The sequence below is a fragment of the Vulpes lagopus genome, chromosome 2, assembly GCF_018345385.1.
Source record: "Vulpes lagopus strain Blue_001 chromosome 2, ASM1834538v1, whole genome shotgun sequence".
NCBI lineage: Eukaryota > Metazoa > Chordata > Mammalia > Carnivora > Canidae > Vulpes > Vulpes lagopus.
In genome coordinates this window covers 142,851,574-142,877,957 of record NC_054825.1, presented here as the reverse complement: position 1 = coordinate 142,877,957, position 26,384 = coordinate 142,851,574, and the positions used below count along the sequence as shown (strand labels likewise).

Genomic DNA, 26,384 nt, shown 5'->3' with positions numbered 1-26,384 from the left:
ATATCTAAAATTTTTTCAGTTTAGAGAGAGTAAATGTTTAAATTTAAATTTTTTGAAAATTTGAAAATATGAAGTTTTATTTTAGGAACTTAAGAAGTATTTTTGCTATAATCCAATATTGATCTGTAAGGTAGAAAAGTGCTACTCTACCTTCCTTTGCAGTCTGGCCAATCTGAAGAATTTATCAAGCCCTTCTGCCTCTATAATACCGATCTTGCCAATATTCTAATGCTTAATGAATTGTTTCTTCTTTTTTCTTATACCACCCCAAATGGCAATGTATCAGGATACTGTGATATATTGCTCTCAGACTTGACATTGGACAAATCCGTATCTGGATAGTTCTGAGCTAGATACTATTTAATCAATTCCATGTAAAATCAGTTTGTGTATTATCAACTTAGGGTCAAACCTGAAAATTAGCTTAGATACCACCGCTATTAAGAATATGGTTCTAGTGCTCACTTCAGCAGCACATATACTAAGAATATGGTTCTATGGCCCCTGAAACTATATACAAAGTTTTTAGATGGGTCCTAAACATTTACTAACAGAATGACCTGAAAACAATCTTCTCAAAAATCTGGAAGTTTGAGTTAAGATTTCTGTAACATTAAAAAAAAAAAAAAATCTGTAACATACTCATTTTATGCTTCTGAAGTCTTACCATGCACCCAATCTAGAATGACTACAGCATTTTAATTTTTATAGAGGTATCTGAAAAGCTTTAAGAACTCATCCCCTTTACACATATCTGATTTGTGGTTAAGATGGATTATCTCCAATGTTGCACAGGCTTTTCTGTCACAAATCAACCTGGATGTTAACCTACCTATACTTTGATTCTATAAATACTCTCTCTCCCATAATTCACTGCTATGTAATTAATATTCTCAGCTCTAGGTTACTTTGTACTTTGGAATTTCTACTTTGTACTCCTGACTTCCTTCTTCTCCTTTGGCAGTGCACACAAACTAGGTTCAATTCTGGTAGCTGACTTTTTATTCTTGTTTTGGAGATATGCCTTTAACTGTGCATTAAGGAATATCCCTAGTCCTGTCACTTACCCAGTGGAGGTTCCAGAGAACTTGGTCAAGACATGATACTTCTAAAAAATAGATTTACAGATACTGGGGAGAGGAGAGGGTTAGAATTTTAGTCTGTGAATATATATTTAGATGCCAGATTTTTAGAGTAACGCTGCCAGCTTTTCATAGAACATCTATATACTAAAATCATCATACTAGTATCAACAGAAGAAACAGGAATATACACATTTCTCTTATCCTAAAAGACATATACAAACCCCTTCCTCAGAACAAGAGACTATCACTCCCTACCTTTTAAAAGGTAAAAAAAAAAAAAAAAAAAAAGCCAAATATCTTTCTCTGAGAAAACACTAAATGATGCTGATGATGCCAGTGCTGCGGCAGGGCCCTGGAACGGGAGGCTACAGTAGAAGGCTTCTGCAGCAGCATCCGGGGTCAGGGTGGTGGCTGTGGTTAGAGCCGGCTGAGATCACAGAGTTTGAAGAGGCAAGGTCGAGGACAAGGAATGGATCCTGTCACCAAGCTGGGCCGCCTGGTGAAGGACATGAAGATCAAGTCCTGGAGGAGATATATTTCTTCTTCCTGCCCGTTAAGGAATCTGAAATCACTGACTTTTTCCTGGGGTATCTCTGAAGGATGAGGTTTTGAAGACTATACTAGTGCAAAAGCAGCCCCGTGCTGGCCAGTGGACCAGGTTCAAGGCATTTGTTGCCATCAGAGAGACTACGGACATGTTGGTCTGGGTGTTAAGTGCTCCAGGGAGATGGCCACTGCCATCCGTGGGGCCATGGTCTCGGTCAAGCTTTCCACCCACCTATGTGGCAAGGCTACTTGGAAAACAAGATCAATAAGGCCCACATTGTCCCATGCATGATGACCAGCTGCTGTGGTTGTGTTTGTGCACCTCACCTCTGACCACAGGGGCACTGGCACTGTGCCTCAGCTCCTATGCCCAAGAAGCTACTGATGATGGCTAGTATAGATGACTGCTATACCTCAGCCAGGGGCCACGCTGCCACCCTGTGCAACTTTGCAAAGGCCACTTTTGATGCCATTCCCAACACCTACAGCTGTCTCACCCTGACCTCAGAAAACAAACTTTGTTCACCAAGTCTCCCTCTCAGGAATTGACTGACCATCTTGTCATGACCCATACCAGAGTTTATACAAACTGAGCCACCCAGTCTGTTAAGCATGACTTCAGCTCAGGTCATGATCTTAGGGTCCTGGGATCGATCCCAGAGTTGGGCTCTCTGCTTAGCAGGGAGTCTGCTTCTCCCTCCCTCCCTTTCCCTCTGCCTCCTCCACACCTCTTGCTCATGCTCTCTCTCAAATAAATAAAATATTTAAAAAAGTGAACTAAAGCCTGTTAAAAAAAAAAAAAACCAAAAAGATAAATGTTAAGAATAAAAAGAAAACTTGAATAGAGAAAATTGATCAAGTTCCTGTATACATTTTGCATGTTGGTACAAAAAGGGTGTTTTTTCTGAGCTGAAGAAATCAGATTAGGTTAGAATGTTGTATGTACCTCCTCCAGCAGCATGGGGCTGATTATATGGAAAACTTCTTAGAATGAAATAAGGTCTGGGATGTCTACTAGCAGGATTCCACAAAGAAGTAGCAAACAGTAAGAAAACCTTGAGGTATTTCACAGGAAACACATAAATTTGTAACTAGAAGTAATTTCAAATGCCAATTAATGCTAATAGATTGATTTGCCCTTATCTAAAGATTGATCTAAGAAAAGCTGCAGCTCTCTAAGCAGCAGCTCTAATAAGTTATAAAATTAAAAACAGCTGCCTTAGAAGACTTAACTGCTCTACATTAACTTCTTATAACCTTGTTATAGGATATGAAATCGACTAGCAGAGAAATTACTTCCTAAGATGTAAAATCAAGGCTGTAACAGTGTGCCAAAGCTGGATAAAATCATGAGCCTCTGGTCAGAAGTGAGGAAGAAATGTCAACAATCATTTATTTTAAAAATCAGAAGAACATATAAAAAGTATAAACAAAAAAAAAAAAAAAAGAAAAAATATAAACAATGACTACTGTATCAGGTTTCATCCCCCAACCTTAAAAAAAAAAATATCAGTAACTGATCTGTGGTATAGTATAAAGAACCGTGGTCTATAAATTAGAAAAACTGGATTCTATCCCTATTCTGATACCAATTAGGTCTGAGACATTTATATAAGTCATTTTCCCCTGAATCTCAGCCTCCTTATTTCTAACAGCAAAGGCTTGAGTTCAATGGCACTTAAATTACATTCTAGCATATAGGCTTCTTAACTTTGAATGTAAATATATAGTAGCTAAGAAGGGACTGATAGAGTGAATGTCTAAAGCGTGGAAACAGGGATCCCTGGGTGGCGCAGTGGTTTAGCGCCTGCCTTTGGCCCAGGGCGCGGTCCTGGAGACCCAGGATCGCATCCCACGTCAGGCTCCCGGTGCATGGAGCCTGCTTCTCCCTCTGCCTGTGTCTCTGCCTCTCTCTCTCCCTTTCTCTGTGACTATCATAAAAAAAAAAAAAAAAAAAAAAAAGAGTGGAAACAAAGTAAGAATTTATTCCTCCCAAAACGGTCTTTGGATTTTCCAGTTTTCTTTTTTTTTTTTTTCCAGTTTTCTTATTAAATGTACTTAGAGTCTAATCTTTGACAGTTACTTTTTACCTCCATTTCTTTAGCTTTTATCTTCTACTTTAACATTCTGTTCAAAGACTCCTTTTGAGAGAAATTTCAATTGCCTTCCTTGTTATGAAAACATTCCACCGTCTTACAGGATAGACTGCAAATGGAAGTGGTCAAATTTACATGTGTATTAAACATTAATTCTCAAAATAATAGGCTCTTCCACTGGGCCATTTCTGAAATATAACATCCTAAGAATGTTTATTTGGTGAAGGAGTAAAATTTCAGTTACTTAAAGTTAAGTCAGTATTATCCTACCACTTATTTAATAAAGCAGTACAGAGAAGTAGGGCACACAGAAGTCTGTTTCAGCATACAAGAAACGAAACAAGACTACATGACTTCAGAGTAGATCAGAGTACAATTTCAACTGTTCCTACAAATATTAGTTTTGAAAAAGGTATTTTTATCAACCATGTGGAAAGCAGAACCGCAGAACTGCATAAGTAGCATGTAAATATATTCCTCTTATCTATCAATCCCTTCTCTACATATTTATAATATATAGGCCCCTTTTAGTAGGGATACAGGGGGATTACAGCATTTACGCAGTCTCAGTATAAGTATTATATTCCTTAACAAGATCATTGCCTCTCTTTACAAAGGTTGTGTAACAAGTCAGTCAATCCTTACTAATACAGCCTTCACAGTTTGTTACCAACAGTCTGTGGAGTCTGGTCATCTCCACAAACTGCCATTTCTACCACTTCCTTTTCCTCTATTTGCCAGCTGCTTTTCCTTAGCTATACCCATCAGTAAGTAAAAACGAAGAAATTACCACTACTCCTAGAGAATGTGTAATAAACACCTGTCACTGTACTTGTGCTTAATACCTTTCCTGTTCCAACAAATCAACATTTTGTCAATGTTTCTATAAACATGAAAATTTTACCTTTCACATACATTTTCTAAAGGAGTACATAACACGAACTAGAATAATTACATCAAAGAAAAAAGGTTTAAATTCCCAATTAAAGAAAACAAATTTAATAATTAGGAGTCAGTTTAAATTCTCCAGACTTTGGGCAAATCACTTAACTGTTCTGTTTCCTCCTGTGAAAACATAAGGTAACTGGCCTCATGTTCATTCAAGTCTCTTTGAATACTAAATGCATTGCTCTTTTGTAAATTGGTAGTCAATACTTTAAATGTATTATAACCAATGAATATATAATTTATTATTAATAAATCAATGCTATACAGGGTCTTTTCATCTTCTAAAAATCAAGTACTATATACTGTGAGGTAGGTTTTAAGCTTCAGAAATCAGACAAAAGTAGGTATCAATACTTAGTAAAGACTTTGTGGGGATCCCTGGGTGGCGCAGCGGTTTGGCGCCTGCCTTTGGCCCAGGGCGTGATCCTGGAGACCCGGGATCGAGTCCCACATCGAGTCCCACATCGGGCTCCCGGTGCATGGAGCCTGCTTCTTCCTCCGCCTGTGTCTCTGCCTCTCTCTCTCTCTCTCTCTGTGACTATCATTAAAAAAAAAAAAAAAAAAAAAAAAAAAAACTTTGTGGACTTAGAACTTTAAACTAGATGTGATTTCCAAAAGCAGAGGGAAAACTTTCCAGGCTGGGAATATAATACAAGTAAAAGTGTAATAGGAAGAACTGAAGCAGAGAGTGCATGATAGAAAGAAAGGGAAAAAATTGGGAAAGGGAAGGATTAGATAAATAAATGAAAAATTTAAAAACAAATCTCTGTTCAACAATGTACAGAAATCACTGTAGTTCCTTACACATCTATTAAAATGATGCAGTTACAGAACACAGGCAACACCCTTTTTGAACTCGGCCACAGTAACTTCTTGCAAGATACATCCATGAAGGCAAAAGAAACAAAAGCAAAAATGAACTATTGGGACTTCATCAAGATGAGAAGCTTTTGCACAGCAAAGGATACAGTCAACAAAACTAAAAGACAACCTACAGAATGGGAGAAGATATTTGCAAATGACCTATCAGATAAAGGGCTAGTTTCCAAGATCTATAGGGAACTTATTAAACTCAACAACAAAGAAACAAACAATCCAATCATGAAATGGGCAAAAGACACGAAGAGAAATCTCACAGAGGAAGACATAGACATGGCCAACAAGCACATGAGAAAATGCTCCGCATCACTTGCCATCAGGGAAATACAAATTAAAACCACAATGAGATACCACCTCACACCAGTGAGAATGAGGAAAATTAATGAGGCAGGAAACCACAAATGTTGGAGAGGATGCGGAGAGAAGGGAACCCGCATGCACTGTTGGTGGGAATGTGAAATGGTGCAGCTACTCTGGAAAACTGTGTGGAGGTTCCTCAAAGAGTTAAAAATAGATCTGCCTTACGACCCAGCAATTGCACTGCTGGGGATTTACCCCAAAGATACAGATGCAATGAAACGCCGGGACACCTGCACCCCGATGTTTCTAGCAGCAATGTCCACAATAGCCAAACTGTGGAAGGAGCCTCGGTGTCCATCGAAAGATGAATGGATAAAGAAGATGTGGTTTATGTATACTCAGCCATTAGAAACGACAAATACCCACCATTTGCTTCGACGTGGATGGAACTGGAGGGTATTATGCTGAGTGAAATAAGTCAATCGGAGAAGGACAAACATTATATGGTCGCATTCATTTGGGGAATATAAATAATAGTGAAAGGGAATAAAGGGAAAAGGAGGAAAAATAAGTGGGAAATATCAGAAAGGGAGACAGAACATGGAAGACTCCTAACTCTGGGAAATGAACTAGGGGTGGTGGAAGGGGAGGTGGGCGGGGGGTGGAGGTGACTGGGTGGCGGGCACTGAGGTGGGCACTTGACGGGATGAGCACTGGGTGTTATTCTGTACGTTGGCAAATTGAACACCAATAAAAAAATCAATTTATTATTAAAAAAAAAGAATGATGCAGTTATTTAGACATTGCATAAAAGCCTATGTTCTGAGGACTTAAGTAGAGCACAGTAATTTGGTAACTATTGTACTGCTGAAGAATTTATTTAAATTTTAAGATCTCAAATTTAAGGTGTTCAAAAACAAGCCTCAAATAAGCAGACATTTCAACCTACTACATGGAGGCATGTCAAACACACTATTAAGAAAGTAGAAAATAAAATGGTTATCATATTGCAAAATGTGTAAACCACATCCTTCAGTTAAACATCAATACTTGACTACATTTAAATGTCATTGTTCCTCTACATATATAACTTTCTACTCTGCAAAATAAAGATAATCTTGATTTACGGGATGTTTCAGTTAATAAAATTTTCACCTTACATTTTCCTTTTAAAGAGGCAAGTAGCAAAGAAACAAGTGAATATTATAGACTTTATTTCTTGTAGAGACAATTTCTAGACTAGGTCTGCAAAGGCTTTTAGTCAAAGCTAATAGAGAACATTTCTGAAGCCTTATACCAAGTAATGCAACTGGAGAAGAATGGGATGGAGAGAAGGAGAACAGCAGTTTGCAGAAAACAGTGGGGGTAAATCTTTGATATCTGATTTGAGAAGAATCTGATAGCTAGTTTTTTGGTAGTCTACACATGTAGTATACTTCTGGTGTAAATACTTGTTTGGGACGGAGAAAGCAAAGATTAAAGATACAGAGTCCATTCATCTCTCCAAGTGTCATTAATCGGGTTAGTAAATATCATCTTACATGTGATTCTATTTATAGTTACAATTTTATTTAAAATGAACTTTTATCCTCCTAAATGCCTCAATTTTAATGTGAGAAGACTGAAACACAAGAACTGGAGCTTTTCCAGCAAGAATATTTTGTTATATTGAATCTTCCTTCTCTTTTCTATCTGCCTGGATGTTTTGCAACATCATATCCTATGTTCATGTATCTTTCCTTACACAACTAGATATGGTTCTCTTCCTGTCCTTGCTCCTACAGAAAGAGAAATCTGATTGTACATTCTATCAGAAATATAAAAATAACTTCTAAATATGACATTTCTAAAGGAAAAAAGGAAACCTTTGGTAGCATTACTTAAATACAAGTCAAAACAGTATCAAACAGCAGGAAGTTTACATTGACCTCAGTATCTTAAAGTATAAACACAAAAGAGTCCAATCGAGAAGTCATTTCTACCATCCTTATAGATGAAACACATACTATTTTCTTGACTTAAGTGTGAATTTCTCCCATTCTTATGTTCTTCAAATGTACAATTTCTTTTCTACAAGACTGTTAGGTGATGACTTAAGAACTCCTCTACGGCTTTCCTCTGTACTTGTAATAAAATCCAACATTTCCCACAAGTCTTTAAAGGTGTTGCAGGATGCGGCCTTTGCTTACCTTTCCAAATTTATTGATACACTCTCCTTTCATCACTTATGTTGGCGGTCTCCCTCTCTATCTTCCATTTCCTTGAAAGCATGAAAGCTGTTTCCACTGCAGAGTTTGCACACTTTCTACCTTTTTATTATTCCAATCTCAAATGCCCTCTTTTCAGAGAGGTCTTGTGAACCCCAAATCTAAATTAGGTTATTCTTTTTTTTACAGCACCCAGTTCCTTTCCTTTGTAGTTGAAAACTGTGATCTTTGCCACATATTCACCTGTGAGCTTGATAAATAACCTATCATCTTTAATATGCAGCCATTGACTATGTTTTCTTTAGCACTACATAAAATACCTAATAACAATCTAAATGAAAAAGAGTAAAGAACACAAAGCCTACAGTTATACCTGAAGTGTCAGAATATAAACTGAGATAATGCTAAATATAATCGAAACATATTTTAAAAAAGATTTTTATTTATTTATGAGAGACAGAGACACAGGCAGAGGGAGAAGCAGGCTCCATCCATACAGGGAGCCCAGCCCGATGTGGGACTCGATCCCGGGTCTCCAGGATCAGGCCCTGGGCTGAAGAGGGCACTAAACTGCTGAGCCACCAGGGCTGCCCATCAAAACAGATTTTGTTTTGTTGTTTTGAACCAGGATTCACAACACTAATGTAATTTAAGGCTTGAATCTTTCTGGAGATCATGACAATTACACATATTTCTATTTACACTACATTCTATGCACCAAAAAAAACCACACCTTATGATAGATTTAAAATCCTTAGAGGCAATTAAATAGACCATTAAGTTGGAGGTAATTTCCACATGGACAAATTACTAATTTATTAAAGATGTTTTATCTGGTTAACGCGCAATAATTGCAACATAGCATATCAATTTCCTGACTATAAAGTGGTAATACTTTATTTTTACATATCAAGTTATATCATGAGTGTCCTTTGACAAGGTTGGAAAATTCTTTTTTTAAAGGGTCATTTGATGGGTGGCCAAAAAAAAAAAAAAAAAAAAAAAGCAGAAATGCTTCCCCAACTGATTAATTTGGGAAACCATTTAAAGAGCCTAGTAGGGCAGCCCGGGTGGCTCCGCAGTTTAGTGCCGCCTTCAGCCCAGGGCCTGATCCTGGAGACCCGGGATCGAGTCCCACGTTGGGCTCCCTGCATGGAGCCTGATTCTCCTCTGCCTGTGTCTCTGCCTCTCTCTCTGTCTCTCATGAATAAATAAATTTAAAAAAATCTTAAAAAAAACCCAAAAAACTGAAAGAGCCTAGTACTCATGAATTATTTTGAATAATCTTTCCTATTGGCAAAAATGGAATATTCTTTTATGTTTGACTGAGGGCTTATTTTGGGATAAAATGTATGCTAATGAGGATTTACATCTTGAAACATTCATTTTTGTTTTTGAAACCTTCGTTTTTAAATGGTTCAGGCTTTTAAGGATTTATTTGAGAGCCAAAGAGTAAGGTAATGGGCAGAGGGAAAAACTCAAGCAGACTCCCTAAGAGTAGAGCCCAGGACCCTGAGACAATGGTTCAGGCATTTAAAATAAATGATTTGCTCCCACAGCCCCCAGGTGCAACACATTGTCTTTAAGTGATAAAGCAGCAATCAAATGCCCTGACACCACCTTAAAAGATCAAATTTGTCTTTAGAGGGGACTGGCCTTGCCATCTAGTTAGGGTAGTCAACCGCAGCTGCTGAAGACCTCAGGTGATGGAGCGTATCCTCACTCAAAAGTTAGCCCATCAAAAGTGACTGGGATATTCAGATGGTAAGAAATTCTTCCCTTTTCCACTTTAGCATCAACATGAGGGAATAACAGCAAATGTCTCACTCACCATCTCCCTATCTTCAGAACTTGGGGAGATGGCAGCCTGGGTGGCTCAGCAGTTTAGTGAGTGCCGCCTTCAGACCAGGGTGTGATCCTGAAGACCTGGGATTGAGTCCCAGGTCAGGCTCCCTGCATGGAGTGTCTGTCTGTCTCTCTCTCTCTCGAATAAATAAATAAATAAATCTTTAAAAAACAATGGCAGCTATAAGCCTCTGAACTTTTGATTTTTTTTTTCTGTATTACTCTCATTGTAGCCTAAGAGGTTTCAAATAGTTGCTACCTGGACTTTCACAGAAAAAGTGTGCTTTGTCCTAGAGCTATGCACTAGAGCATTTACAGATCAAAGGACAGATGTCGAGCAGTGCAGGTGGCTCAGTCCAGGTGGCTCCAGGTGGCTCGGCGGTTTAGCACTGCCTTCAGCCAGGGCGTGGCTTTCCAGTACCATCAAAGGCAGAAGCAGAAATTCAGACTTAGAGAACATGGAGCCTAGGACTTTGATAGGAACCCTAAAAAATGTGTCACACACATGTGTTGATTAAAGATGGGATGTTATAGTTGATTAGGTTAATACTTACAACTGAGCTACCCAAAGTGCCCCATTACATTTCTATAAGCCAATCAGTTTATGCATACAGGAGAATATTTCTAAACAGGAACAAAGTAAGGTAGTAAGTAATGATATAATGTTAGAGCAACTTGATTTCCTATTTCTAAAAACATTTGAGGGCATTTGCTGGCTCCATCAGTGGAGCATGTTAACTCTATTTCCGTGTTGTTAAATTCAAGCCCCACACTGGGTATAGAGATTACTTAAAAATAAAAAAAATAGAAACATTTGGATTTACAATAGCTTTCAGCAATTGACAAAATAAACCATAATAAACAAAACCACAAGTACTTAGTATGTTAACAAAAGGAAAAGAGTTCAGAAAATTTTTTAAAAAGATTTTATTTATTTATTAGACACACACACACACACACAGGCAGAGATACAGGCAGAGAAACAGGCTCCATGCAGGGAGCCTGACTTGGGACTCGATCCCAAGTCTCCAGGATCACACCCTGGGCTGAAGGCAGCGCTAAACCACTAAGCCACCGGGGCTGCCCAGAGTTCAGGAATTAATGCTATATATTTCTCAGAGTTGTTTCAGTTTATCACTTTATTAATTTATCAGAAGTTTGGTAATGAGAACCCTTAGAAATCAATTTGCAGCAAAATACGAGTTTCTAACAAGGAGGGAAATACAATATTTAGTTTCTTTGAACATAAATGTTTAGCAGTAACAACTGAAGTAACAATGTACTATATTTTTGTGTAAAATATTGTCATTTCATGAGTCTTTTGGAAAGGGTGGTTTGAGGACCGGTACTGGTCTATGATAAAGTTATTCTTTGGCAAAATGAGAAAGCTACAGATAATAGTAGTGGGCTTAATGATTTTTTACAGGTTTGCCTTCTATTTGTTTGGACATTATGTCCTTCTTATTTTTGTTAAAATACAACGTTTTGTGAAAAACTACGTAAAAAAATTAAAAAATTTTAACAGGCACTAAGTTAAAAACATTTTTTTTGAAGTGATTTCACTGGGCAAAACAAATTAGAAGCCTCTTACTGTTTTTCCCTTTTGGGGGAATTTGGCCCTTAAAAACAAAAAAAGTTTTAGTTCTAAGCTCTGGAGCTAGACATAAACAATAAAATCATAGCTTAGTTTCCTATTAGTTGTGTGGCTTTAGACAACTTCTGAGCCTCAATTTTCCTATCTGTAAACTTTGCAAGAGTTGCTAGGAATATTTAAATAAGGTAACATCTAAATTCCTGGCATACTAGATGCAGAAAAAGATGGTTCTTTTACTTGGAACAGGCAGGTACATATTTGATAATCTCCTTCTGAACCTTAGAAATCAATTCATTGAATCCTGATTGCCTTTTCATTCCTTTAAGTTCTAATTCCCTCATAACCAATCCCTCCACATATTCTAGATTGTTTCAATGTCTCTAGCATCTTCAAAGACCCTGCCTAATCAATTATCCTGTTTCCTGTATCCTTAGCCTCTCCTGCTCTACTGGCTCATTATCTTCTGTGCAGAAACATAATCAAGATTCTCAAAAAAAAAAAAAAAAAAAAAAAAAAAAGATTCTCCTCCCTCCTTAAACAAGTGAGTAGGGCAGCCCCGGTGGTGCAGCGGTTTGGCGCCGCCTGCAGCCTGGGGTGTGATCCTGGAGATCCGGGATCAAGTCCCGCATCGGGCTCCCTGCATGGAGCCTGCTTCTCCCTCTGCCTGTCTCTATGAATAAATAAATAAAATCTTTAAAAAATAAAAATAAAATAAAACAAGTGAGTATACATCTATATCTAGGTCCTTAAAAAAAAAAAAGATTTTATTTGAGAGCAAGAAGAGGCTCCCCACTGGGCAGGGGGCCTGATGTGGGGCTAGATCCCAGAACCCTGGAATTAAGACCTGAGCCACCAAAGGTGCCCTATATCTGGATTCTAATTACCATCTCTGAGTGTTCTTCAGAATCAAACTTTTTATTTCTCACTTCCCAATCTTCCATAAATGAATTGTAATCTAACATCTACCATAAAATTGTTGACCCATTTAAGATTACCAACAACGTCTTAAAATTTCAAAGTGCAGGGGCACCTGGGTGGCTCAGTCAGGTTAAGCATCTGCCCTCAGCAGGTCATGATCCCAGGATCCTGGGACTGAGCCCCGTGATGAATTCCCTGATCAGCAGTGAGTCTACTTCTCCCTCTACCTCTGCCTTGGCCCCTGCCATGTGCACACACACTCTCTTGCCCGCTCTTTTCAAACAGATGAATTCTTAAAAAATTTTTTCCCCAAAGTGCACTGGGTACTTCTCAGTCTTCAATTTATAAAATCATCTGTGGCATTAAACACCACTGTCCTTTCTTTCCTTCTTGAAACTAACTTCCAGTCTTGGTTTTTCTGGTGACCTCTTCAGTTTTATTATTATTTTTACAGATTGGCCTTTTGTCTTCCTCTTTTGTTTAATTCACCCAAGCCCATGGGTTTAATTATTACTTGGGTTCTTTGTCTTCCAGTCTTTTTATCTCAACTGTACCCATGGCTTCAACTACCTCTTACACACTAAAGAGGCCTAAATCTAAAAACTTCAATCTCTAGCACAGACTTCTCCTGTAAGCTATAGACTCTGAGTTATCTCCATGTGTACTGCCCTCTATCTTTCCTTTCTCTTCATTCCTCATTCAATCAAGGCCTGTCTCCTATGTATCTCTCTTCACTCCCTCAGCCACATCTTCGCTTAAAAACTTTTTATTTAACATAATAGAATCACTCACTATTATCTGTATCATACTCTTCTAATTCACACTCTACACTGCTATCAGGTGATGTCACTTTCCTGTTTAAAATCTTTTAACGGGCCTTATAGTCCTCGTAAATAAATCGAATTCTTTAGTATACGTCATACATGATTCCTTTACCCTCTCTGCTTCCTACTCTCTAGCCTCATTTCTGAGCATTTGCCTATTCATGCATTCTACTGAACATACTATTCTCCTCAGTGAGACCAATTCTTTCTTCCCTCTATGCCTTTGTGCATACCGTTCCTTCTCCATTGGTTAAATTCCCCCAACTCAATCACTTCCTCTACAAACAAATGACACAACTTTTACTATTTTTTTTAAAAGCCAACTTTTACTTCTTTCTCTAGGGGGAGAAAATCTCCCCTGAAGAATGCTCATGCTGACAGATTTAATCCCTTCAATGAAACTTTTTTGGAGTGCATACGCATCTATCAAGTTATAAAACAAAATGTCTTTCTAAGGAATTCTAACCCAAAAAATTGAAAACCATTACCCTAGAGAATTATATCTGAATGTCCTTAATGTATAATTTTAAAATGTTCTCCTCAATCCTATTAACTTTACTGCCCTAAATCTTTATTAATACAAGTGTCAATAAGGTCTGTTAAAAAGCTCTGAACAAAATGGAACTCAGTGTTTTAGTTATAAGCTTGCCAAAAGCAGTTACTGAATGGCATTATTTCCTTGGTAATAACTTAAGTGCAAAGAATAATTTTTACTTTTGGGGTTGGAGATGTCTAGGCTAGAGTAAAAAAAAATATCTAGGTCACAGTTGGTGGATGGCATTTTTTGGAGAAAAGTTTATTAGAGGAATTGTTTCAATTGATTTTAATCTTAAAAACACATTTAGGGGGCAGCCTTGGTGGCACAGTGGTTTAGCGCCGCCTGCAGCCCAGGGCCTGATCCTGGAGACCTGGGATGGAGTCCCATGTCGGGCTCCCTGAATGGAGCCTGCTTCTCCCCTCTGCCTGTGTCTCTGCCTCTCTCTCTCTCTCTCATGAATAAACAAATCTTAAAAAAAAAAAAAATCTAAATTCAGAAGTCAAACAAGTTTACCGAGTTGATAAAATTATTGTCTTCAATTTTTGTTCATAGGGGCACTCTTGCTCTACTTAAGGTTTGCTGAGGATATAACGCAGATTTGCTTATCCCAAGTTAATAAGGTTATGTCAACCCCTTTTCTTCTCTACCCTGACCTACACTAAAAGCATATACTCATTTTGTCTTAATCCTGTTCTTTTAATGTGACATCTTAAATATGTTTAATAACCCAAGACAACCATACTGTTTGAAATTTCCTTACCAGTATCTATTTATAATAGTAAAGACCTCTAACTCTACTGCCAATTCTATCTAATACTACCTCCTTAGTTAGATACAATGAGAAGCTTCATGGGGGAAAACAAAATAGTCATAACTACAATATTGTTTGTGTCATAATGATTTTCCAAATGCTACAATCTAACAACGTAAGCTACGTGTTTTTGTTTTATACTTTAGCTGTATTGAAGAAAGGGGGAAAAAAGGGAAAAAAGCAGCACAGGGAAAATAAAACCAAATATATTTGGATTTCATCCAAATTCTCCTTGGCCTTCTTTGTCATTTTATACCATTTAGCAGTGTCAATTCATCCCAAATGCAAGATGATATGTATCTATCCCCTACCTCCATCACAAAGATGGTGTGCTGTGATCAATAGGCTAAAGCACTTTGAGGCTCTAGCACAAATACACAACATTCTCAACAAATCTGAGATCTTCGCATAAAAAAGGGTTAAAGGTAGTTTACGAATGACTATGTGTTAATAAAATATAACACTGACTGGTTCTTCTCATTAGTATTTCAGAAGAGGTGGGATAAAATTTATCAATTTATCTGGTGACACAGATAATTACACTGTGATGTTATGAAAATAAAGTACAGAGTGCCACATGAGAACTAGGTGGGGGCAGGAGGTAGGTGTTTTCACTTGTTATCTCCTTTAATCTTAATAATACTTTTCTCAGGTTATCATCCTTTTATACATGAGGAAATCAAGGCTTCAGGTTTTTAACTCAGTTAATTTGTCCAAGTTCACACAACTTATTACATGGGAAAGCCAAGGATACATATTTAACTTAAAGACTATACTCTGTCCACTCTTCCAAGATTTTGCTAATATCTGCACGGCTAGTGTCTTGTCTTTGCTGCTCCCTCCTCTCAATGAAGCTTACCCTTAACCACCCTATTTAATAGGTCAAACTGACTCCTTTAATTCCCCCTATGCTTTACCTTTTCTTTAGAAGTATTTGTCACTTTCCAAATCTTAGATAGGTTTAAAATTCTGCATATAGCCAACAGTCCTCTGCTACGTGGCAGGCCTAGGAAGCTAAGGATATTTGCTTGTATTCTTTATAGATGTACCCCCTGTACCTCCAAACTCTAAAATAGTAATGACACACAGTAGACCCTGACCCAATTTTCTTTTACTACTTTTCACCTCTACCTATATGTAAGAACTTACTTGCCTAGCCATTCTCATTTTGAATTCTAGGGAAAATAAAACAGGACCTATTTCTGAGCCAAATTAACATCAAAATAATATGTGAATTTAGTCTAAAATTCTGTTTAAAAATTAGGGTCATAACCATTAAAACTATTCTAGCCAGAATAAAAAGTGATAAAAACACAAGTAAAATAAAACAAAATGTAAAGGATGCAAATGATGAATGATCAGTACTGCCTGCTCACCTTCTGTGATGCTTGAGAGGCTGAATTTAAGGTAGAGAAGAAACATGGGAATGAAAGTAAAGCAGTGGTCCCCAAAACTGAGGAATTTCAAAAATCAGATTTTTTAAAAGTTGGAATGACAGAGTAGCCAAATTTTAATTTTCCTATAAAGGAATATTAAAAACCAAATACAATCTATCTTTAATTTCATCAAAACACATTAACATAAAAATGACATAGTTTCACTATGGAGAGTAGTGATTTTACTAATAGGTAAATTCAGATCCACATATACCTCATTACATAAAAATAGTCCCGGGGTACCTGGGTGGTTCAGGTCGTGATGCCGGGATCCTGGGATCGAGTCCTGCATCAGGTTCCCCTCGGGGAACCTGTCTCTCCCTCTGCCTCTGCCCCTCTCTCTGACTCATGAATAAAAATAAAAATCTTTAAAAAATAAAATAAAAACAAAAATAGTTTTTGTGTGAATTTAAGACCTAAAATGAAAAGTAATTCTTTAAAAAGCTGTTATCAGAATCCTCACAACCTCAGGATAAAAAAAGACTTCCCTTAAAAAAAAAAAAAGCACGATTATAAAATGCATTTGACTAGGAGCACCCGCTTGGCTTAGTCAGCAGAGCACGCAACTCTTGATCTTGGGGTCATGAGTTCAAGTTCCACCTCAGTGTAGAGACTACTTAAATAAATGAATCTTGGGCAGCCCCGGTGGCTCAGCAGTTTAGCGCCGCCTTCAGCCCATCCTGGAGGATCGAGTCCCATGGCAGACTCCCTGTATGGAGCCTGCTTCTCCGCCTCTCTCTCTCTCTCTGTGTCTCTCATGAATAAATAAAATCTTAAAAAAAATAAAATGAATCTTAAAATTATATATATATATATATATATATATTTGACTTTAAAATTAAGAACATTAAGTCAGGGACGCCTGAGTGGCTCAGTGGCTGGGAGCCTCCCTTCTGCCCAGGGCAGGATCCTGGAGCCACGAGTTCAAGGAATCGAGTTCCTCATCAGGCTCTGCTTGGAGCCTGCTTCTCCCATGAATAAATAAATAAAATATTTTTTAAAAAACCCAACACATTAAGTTGTACAAAAAAACCATATTTACAGTGAAAAGACATGCTAAAGACTGGAAGATATTTGTGAAGGCTACTAAGCATTGTTATCCAGAATACATAACAAGCATTTATGAATCAGTAAGATAAACAATCTCATTAAAAAAAAAAAAACTAATAAGCAACTCACAGAAAAGGAACATGAATGCCCCCCAAATAAAGTGTTCTCAAATTATTCTCAACTACAGGACTAACTGGAGACATGCAAATGAAAACTGCAGTGAGGGGGTGCCTGGGTGGCTCAGTGGGTTAAGTATCTCCCTCTCCCTCTGCTGCTACTGGGATATAGGCTTGTGCTCTGTCAAATAGATAAAATCTTTAAAAAAAAATGCAATGAGGTACCACATTTCACATACTCCTCAGAACGGCAAACCATAAGCAGTCTAATAAAGTATTTGGAAAGTGGAAAAATAGATTCCTTCATCCATTCCTTATAGAAATACATGAGAGAAAACTGGTGGTTATCCAATAAAGTTAAAGAAGCTGCTCAGGGCAGACCAGGTGGCTCAGCGGTTTAGCGCCACCTTCGGCCTAGGACGTGATCCTGGAGTCCCAGGTCCCATGTCCCACATCGGGCTCCCTGCATGGAGCCTGCTTCTTCCTCTGCCTGTCTCTCATGAATAAATCAATAAAATCTTAAAGAAAAAATAAAAAATATAAAAAAAAGAAGCTGCTGATACATACCCTTTGTTCTAACATACTACCATTAGATTTACATCCCAGTGCAATCTTCTCAGTGATGGCTTTTTAGTTGTATAACAATAGGGGGCACTACTGAATAGCTTCCAGGGATGCCAGGCACTCTTGGCACATAGAGATGATGCTGTCCCATGTCTCATGACTTTTGAATATTCTGTTGGTCACTCATTTAAGGGAATGAGGCAGGGGGTGGGGGACATACGGTCAGATATTTAAAAACAGGACTTAAACAAAATATATTTCCATTGCTTTAATATAGATGAAGATTTTAAAGAATGCAACCACTGTGTAAAGAGAGAAGACTGCATTTTTTTGGTCCAAACTTTACTGAAAACAGTTCATTATTTCAGAAACTGTTTTATCAACAACAGTGCCACCATTGGTATTTGAACAGCCAATTCAACACACCTGTTTTAATTTGCATCGGTAGCTTAATCTATTCATTGTGATACTAAACACTGGTGCAAAGTGTCTGACTACTACTGTTTCTTCTAGCAGTGCCTCTAGCATTTTAATGTGCGCACAAATCACCTGGGAATCTTCTTAAAATTCAGCATGCGTCAGTAGGGTAGGGCCTGAGTTTCTGATTTCTAACAAGCTCCCAGGATTCTGATTTTACTAGTCCACTATCACACTTGGTAGCAAGATTAGAGTGTGGTTTGGTCTGAGTATCTACATAGTGAGACACAATACTTTGTGATAAATTCTTATATTTTAGTATAATGTAAATTTACTCTAAGTTTTAATTTTATTATAAGTTTGTAAGTTAAGTTTCAAATGAATGAAAGTTGATTATTTTGAATTTCATTTTAGTGCATTATTGGGGATGTTATAAACTGTTTCTATAAAAATGGGATATAGGCTCAAAACCACTGCCCTAAAGGAAGTCTTGCACATGTACCTAAGTAAACATATACAAGAAAATTTCGTTCAGTGTTTAAGAAGTAATTGGAAAAAACTAAAATGACCAACAGAAATCTGAGTTACATAATGAAACACATACCTTTATTGCTGTAAAAATAAACTAGTTACCTGAATGAACAGATAAATCTTGGCAAATTGAATTTGGAAAGCAGGCTACCCATACAAACATTTAAATAGTTTTAAAATAATCAAAGAAAAGCTATACAATGTTAAAGGACATAAAGGCATGTAGTTAAGTATAAACATGTGGATAGGAAGGAAGCATTTTAATTTCTGGTTAGTGGTTGGGAATGGGGGAAAGAGGAAGTAGGATTTAAGAGGACTGTTCAAAGTACAAAGGAAGCTTCATTTTGTTTTGTAGATTTCTTCAACTGAGTAATGGATGCATGGATATTCATTATATTGTATGTTGCCAATACTTAGATTGTTATATTCTCATTTCACCTGAATTGGCAAAAACTATTGGGTCCAGACAGCTGTTTGGAAAACACTGCTCCAAGAGCAAAGGATTCAGGACTAGAAGTCAGGAAATTCCGGTTCAAGTCTCAGTTCTGCTTCTTACAAATTATGTAGCTTTAGGCAATTCAAAGAATTAACTTCCCCTGGCTTTATTTTATTTGTAAAATTGTCATAAAACATCACTTTTCCTCCCCAACTCACAAGGCTGGGTTTGAGAGGTATAATAAAGGGCAACTTATATGAGAATTTTCTTAACATGGTAGGAAAGGTGGAACAAAACCTTGGATATATTAGAAACAAGATCTACCAGTAAATAAACCAACCAAGCTAATTTGTCACTCTCTATTTTCTCATCATCACTGATTCTAAAGATATTAACAGCAATCTTAACATGGAAGAAATTTTGTTCTCAATTCTTAGATGGTGGCATATGGATAGACCTTCTCCTTATTAGAATTATTTCTTTAGGCTAATTCTTCACCAAGGAATTGAAATTCCTGATACAAAAATAAGAGAACTGCATTGAAAAACACTCTCATTAATAAACTAAATCAATGTCACATAACCAAAGTAACTGTTAGTTCTCTATAAAGTGAGGAGGTGGCACATCTTATTAGCCCTATATTACAGATGGAGAAACGGATTCAGATGTGGGATAGCTTTGCTTGTAGTTGGAGACCAATTTAGTGACAGAACTTGGAACAGACACTAATTGCCTAGTTCTTTTGTGTTCATAATAATGTTCATCAAAAACATTATTTTGCAATGATGTTTTATGATGATTTTGTCAGTCACAGGAAATAGAAAATTATTTTTCAGACATCATTTCATACGTATTTCAAAGTGGGGAAAGAAACTCAAGGAAACAAACCACTTACCAACTACAGTCCTGCACAGCAAGGGACAAAATTAAAACTGCCTAGCCTGCTAAAAATCTAATCCTATCCTTTCCAATTAACCTTATTAATATTAGAGTAGGAGAAAAGAGAGGTCAAAATATGGGCGAGGGTGCTATTCATTTCCTCATGGACCTCAAATAATAAAATTACTGTACAACAGGGATTTTATTGCTTTTATAGGTTGAAACATGTCTATTTCCCCTGTTCTTTAAGCCACCACCTCTAAATCTCAAAAATTAAGCAACAAGCGAAGAGTTGGGTCCCAAAAAAGAACACTGGTAATTACGATCATTAAAATATTGGTTATGATTAGATACTAGATATGTTCCACAATTGAATGTATGGTATCCACACATGAAAAGACAAACTATGGAGAAAAGTTCATTTTAAGTTTTCCTGTTAACATAAACAGATACACGCTATTACAACATATACCTGACTTTTTACTCAGACTCATTTGGCAGTTCCAAATGCTGACACAAGATCTCCAAAATTTTTTATTAGAGCCTTAAAAAAAAAAAATCAATGAATCATCTTGCGGATGAAGTATTATATGCATATATATTACGAAACATATTAAAAACACCTTTTCATAAACAGCCAAAATTTAAAGGTCACCCTCTCTGTATTCCGTTATTCATCATTTTGCTTATCAAACCCACCTCACGCAGACTTAGATCACAGCATCACTTAAAAAAAAAAAAAAAAAAACAACCCTGTGTTCTGGCATTGGCAGAAATCTCCCAAGGATCAAAGCTCTGAACTTTTTTTTTCTTACAAAAAGCTGGGGTTAAACTCACTTTTCTTTACACACACGCGCGCACACAAGAGCCCTACACAACGGTACTCTAACTCGACAGAACTTTCGTTTTAGGGTCAAAAAGAAATTTCCAAACAAAATCTCTCCTTTTCCAACTCAAAAGCAACTACGGAGGAGCCCAGCCTAGGGTTCGAGGGCAGAGTTTGAAACAGGTTAAGATTCAGGCAGAGCCGCCCCGAGAAAAGGAACCCTGCGACGGCCCGCCGGGAACCGCGGGAACCGGGCCGATCCCACGTCAGAGCGAGGCTGGCACACACCAGGACATTCCGGAGAAAGCCTTCGGGCATCGCCAGCCGCACAGCCAGCCCGGGAGGAGGAGAGCCTGACCCCCTCTTCCTGTCCACGGGGCGAAGAGCAAAACAAGTGAAACGAGACCCTGCTCCGCAAGGCGGACCCGAGACCTTTCCCAGTCCGTCCGTCCGTCCGACCCCCTGCCGCCCCCGGGCTCCCACAGCCTCTGGGACGCAGCGACCCTCCGACCTCTCCCCACCCCTTCCCCGAGCCACCGGAGAAGCTCGACCCGAGGCGGCTTCCGCGGCTTCCTCGCCTTCCGCCGCCGCCGAGAGGGATCCCGGTCGCCAACAACAAAGACGCCTCCCGTTCCCCTCCCCCTCCCCCTCCCGGCCCGGGCTCGGCCCTCCCGCGCTGCGGCTCCGGCCTAGCGCCCCCTCCCCGAGCCCGGCCGCAGAGCCCGGCCCACCGCGGCCCCACGCACCTGCACCTGAGGGGCCGCGGCCAAGGCGTCGGGAAGAAAGGGCCGGGAGAGACAGCCTCTGCCGACGCGCTGTCCTCCACAAGGTGCGACCCACGCCGCCGCCGCCGCCGCCGCCGCCGCCGGACTGTGCCGGCCTGCGGGCGGGCGCGGCCGAGGAGGGGGGGACGAGGGCTGCAGCCCCCGGCGCCGGGACGACGAAGGACGGCGGCGCCCGGGGGGGGCGGCTCGCGCTCTCGAGCCTCGCCTCGCGCCGGCCCTGCTCCTCCACACGGGCTCGCGTTCTGCTGACTAACGGCCCCGGCGCGAGGCTCTGGGGCGGCCGCCGCCGTCGGCTGCTCTCGGGCCTCACGTCCCGCGCGGCCGTGGTCGCAGCCGCCGCCGCCGCCGCCGCCTCCCTTTCTGGCACTGCAGACACCAACCAGACCCAGCCAGCTCTTTCTTCTCCTTAGTGCTCCTTTCTTGGCTCCTCCTCAGCTTGCCACCGCGGGGCTGGCTCCGGTGGCGGGAGGAAGGCTGCAAGGGAACCGAGGGGCGAGCAGAGCCCTGGCCGCGGCTGGACTTGGTCACTGACTGGAGGAAGATGCCAAGCTGACCCGGGCTCCAGCCTGCGAGCGGGCCGGGGGAGGGACGCAGGCCAGCTTAGCCCGACTTCCACCAATCACAGGCCGCCCAGCGGAGTCGGGCGCCGGGAGAGGCTGAGCTGAGTCGGCAGGAGGCGGGGACTGCGGAAACGAGGAGCCAATGACAGCAAAGGCTCCCCGCCTCTCCGCCTTGATGGGCAGCCACGTTCGGACCAATGGGGGAAATTCTCGCTTCGGAGGAAGCGGGATTTAGACGCCCGGGTTGAGAGAGAGAGAGAGAGATGGTGCGGAGGGGGATGGGTCGAGACCGGGCCGCGTGGGAGAACCTTGATGGTTCTGAGGGACCGAGGGTGGCCTTTGACCTCCGCGGTGGGTCACGTGGGCTGGCGGGGGGCGGGGGCGGAAAGGCGGGAGAAGTTCCTTCCGGGTCAGTGGCAGAAGCGTGGACTGCGTGGGGGAGCTCCTGGCGTCTTGGTCTCCCCCGCGTCTTCCCTGTGCCGACGCGAGACGATCGTGGTTTCCACGATGAGCTCCCAGAAAGGGAACGTGGCTCGTTCCAGGCCTCAGAGGCACCAGAATACGTTTAGCTTCAAAAATGACAAGTTTGATAAGAGTGTTCAGACCAAGGTAGGAACCTGCCTGTTGCACCCAATGGGACTCTAGGAAGGAATGGCTCAGTGGAGGGGAAAGAGGAAATGAGAGGAATTGGCGAGAGCGAATGTGGACCGCAGCCCAGAGTTAGTCTTGGCTGCAACGCAGCCTTTTCTAAAATGATATTCCCACGCCCTCTCTTTGACCTGGACGTGTTACCTCCTCGTAAATACAGTTGGCGGTCCACACTTAACCAGTTGCTTCGAGTGAACGGGTCCCTCATCAAACCTGAAATGCAAATGGGAGCATTGGTGGTTGAGCTGTTCCCATCTGGCTCCTACGTCTGCAGTAGGAGACTGCAGACGAGGATTATGGCACGAGTGTCTCACCAAGTTTATGCAGCCACGATTCCTCTGTGGAAATTCCAAGCCCATAGGTTCGTAGGGAGAATGTGAAAGATCAAGAACTCAGCCCCAGTGTTCTGCCCAACATAATTGTCTCTTGTATGATTGTTTTGAGGGTCAAATTCTTTGGCTAGTATAAAAATGCTAGTTTTGTTGGTTTGTCAGTCATTCGCTTCTTTAGGAGGATTTCTGTGACCTGGAAGAAAATTCAGATGTCTGCTCCGAGGCTAAACTAAATGATGTACGCATTATTCTCGGTCATGATAAGTGTCCATTAGGTGATTAATTTCTTAACATTTAGTAGGAAAGCAAAGTCAGCTTTATGGTAATCTCTGATCTCCTTTTCTTTTTCTCTGTCTTCACTTACTCACCTTGTAGATACTTGTGAGCACCCTCCAAGTACAAACCCTATGTTCATGTGTTTGCAGCATTGAAGAGTGGACTCTGCCTTCAAGGGGCTTATAGTTTTCTGGGTCATTGGACAACAAGCAGGCACAAAGATACATAATTACAAATTATGATAAACTCTTTCAAATGACGTGAAAGATAGCTCAGTAAGGAAGAGGAAGGAGGGATATTTTCAGTTGGGTGTTCAGAGGACCTCTCCTTTCCCTTACTTAGGTTGAGATTCAGAAAGAAAACCTGAAGCAGCATTTGATGGACCCATGTTTGTGGTCATCAATCGGTAAACCAGGATAAAAAGCTGTGCTCTTCCAAAGAGATGTCTGTCTTGTCCTATATTTTTGCTCTGAGCTTTTGCACAAGCATTTAATTCTGAATGGTTGGGATCCCTGGGTGGTGCAGTGGTTTGGCGCCTGCCTTTGGCCCAGGGCGTGATCCTGGAGACCTGGGATCGAATCCCACGTCGGGCTCCCGGTGCATGGAGCCTGCTTCTCCCTCTGCCTGTGTCTCTGCTTCTCTCTCTCTCTCTGTGACTATCATAAATAAATAAATAAAAATAAAAAAATAATAATAATTCTGAATGGTTTTCATCAGATGGTAAAAGATAGTTTTAATATTTAGCTACAATGTCGCTTACTCTACCTCTTGTGGTTTTAAGTATAAGACTTCTTGACCTTGTACTTGTGCTTTTTTCATTGTTCCATTTTTTTGGTGTTCTCTAAAAAACTTGTCATTATTCTCTTAAATCTTTTCATGATCTCAAACTCAGTCACTAAGGTTCATTTTATAGCTTTTATCATTAATTTCTTTGCCTCTTTTAAATAATGAGGAAGTCTCATTTGTCCATTGGTAGAATGACCGGGTATTTTGTTATTGGAAAATCGACCAGGGCAGCCCAGGTGGCTCAGGGGTTTTATTGCCTGCCTTCCGCCCAGGGTGTGATCCTGGAGTCCCAGATGGAGTCCCACGTTGGGCTCCCTGCATGGGGCCTGCTCTTCCCTTTGCCTGTGTCTCTGCCCCTCTCTCTCTCTCTGTCTCTCATGAATAAATAAATAAAATCTTAAAAAAAGAAAAAAAAAAAAAAAAGAAAATCTGACCAAAACAGCAAGAAATATTTTACTGAGGAAAAATTAAGTTGATTGTCTAATGGAGGAGTAATATTGGCTGTGTTCATAACAAATTCTTGAACCAGTTCTGTGCAGCTGTCTAAAGCCAAGATTTTGTCAGAAACATCTGACCCTGTCTTCATTCCTGTTTTATACCAGAAAACTGTTTGATTTGGTGCCATCCAACAGAGGAGTGGCGAGAGTGCATGGTAACTCTCTAACTCTCTTACTTAAAGAACTCCTTAAAAAATAAAAAGATAAAAAATAAATTAAAAAATAAAGGACTCCTTAAAGGACTGTAATGACAGTTGCCTATTTGTACCTCATGAGTTTGCAGGAGTCCTGCATAATAATTTCCTTTTCTGCCAACCAGATGGTCAAGACTTGACCAAGAATAGAAGTGGGATACTGACAGGTGTTTTATTGGGAAGGTTGTATAAGTAAAACACCCATTCTCAAAAGGACATGGTGATAGCTGTCTTCATATGTTCGAATATAATCCAGAAGATGAGAGAAGCTTACTCTATAGTCTTCCTATTGGCCAAACTTGGACCAAAAGGCCAAAGTTACAGAGAAAGATGTCAGCTGAATATAATGGAGTCATCTAATAGAACCATGTCCCAGGATTTTGTAACCTGTCTTTCACTGGGATTACTTAAAAGAGGCCTCCATGGCAATTGGCCTGCAGTGTCCTCTCATGATTTGCTGAGATGGGAATAGGTTTAAATCTCTTCTGGTCGTTTGGTACTAAAATGTTGATTGTATCAAGACTGCTTTGGGATCCCTGGGTGGCGCAGCGGTTTGGCGCCTGCCTTTGGCCCAGGGCGCGATCCTGGAGACCCGGGATCGAATCCCACATCGGGCTCCCGGTGCATGGAGCCTGCTTCTCCTTCTGCCAGTGTCTCTGCCTCTCTCTCTCTCTCTCTCTGTGTGACTGTCATAAATAAATAAAAAAAAAAAAAATTAAAAAAAAAAAGACTGCTTTGTGTCCCTTTCTGAAAAGGCAGTGATGTGTAATGAAAAGAATATATTGGACTAAGAAAAAAGATGCACATTTTAGCCTCAGTTCTGTTGTTTATTTTGCTTTGTGATGTTAAGCAGTTTATGTCTAGCTTTTAATTTAATTTTAATTTTAATACAGGGTAATTACTGTCTCTTATTTATCTCTCAAGATTGCTATGGGGATCATTACAAAAATATCTTTGAGAAACAGTGATACAAATATGAACTGAGCCTAGAGCATATGGGAATTTTGAGCATATGCTCAAAGCAATTAATTACAAAGAAATGCATACTTCTTGGAGAATATTGAAAATAGAGACATGTATAAAGTATAAAAGTGGAAGTACCTTTTCCCAGTCCTGTTCCTCTTCAAGTGTAGTCACTGTTAATTTTTTTGTTAAGAATTTGTGTGTTTTTAGATGTCTATGCATAATATAGTATATGTGTAATAAAGTACATTTTTGTTTCTCATTCAATTAAAGTGGGTATGTCCAAACACAAAGATTAAGCTTGTTCTTTTTAATGGCCATCTAATATAATATAAATGTAGAGTACCTAACTTTCCTGTTAGTAAATGCTTAGATTGTTTTCAGTTTTTCACTGTGACAAGCTGCACTGAAATTCTTGGATTCGCATATTTGTTCCACATCTGTTATCCGGCACATTTGTTCCACATCTGTTATCTGGCACCAGACATCGTGCTAGA

At 39.9% G+C, this 26,384-nt stretch overlaps 2 protein-coding genes across 2 annotated transcripts in view; one reads left to right on the top strand and one right to left on the bottom strand.

Moving 5' to 3' along the window:
- The window catches only part of ABHD17B (abhydrolase domain containing 17B, depalmitoylase), a 51,953-nt gene extending 30,234 nt beyond the window's left edge, over positions 1-21,719 (bottom strand). Inside the window, exon 1 of the mRNA XM_041744680.1 lies at positions 21,593-21,719. The gene's annotated coding sequence lies outside the window, so the exon portion shown is untranslated. The remainder of the gene's footprint in view (positions 1-21,592) is intronic.
- Positions 21,720-22,579: 860 nt separating this feature from the next.
- Positions 22,580-26,384, top strand: part of C2H9orf85 (chromosome 2 C9orf85 homolog) — a 61,685-nt gene continuing 57,880 nt past the window's right edge. The window contains exon 1 of the mRNA XM_041744681.1: positions 22,580-22,800. Coding sequence (XP_041600615.1) covers positions 22,699-22,800 — 102 coding nt within the window. The 5' untranslated portion in view covers positions 22,580-22,698. The remainder of the gene's footprint in view (positions 22,801-26,384) is intronic.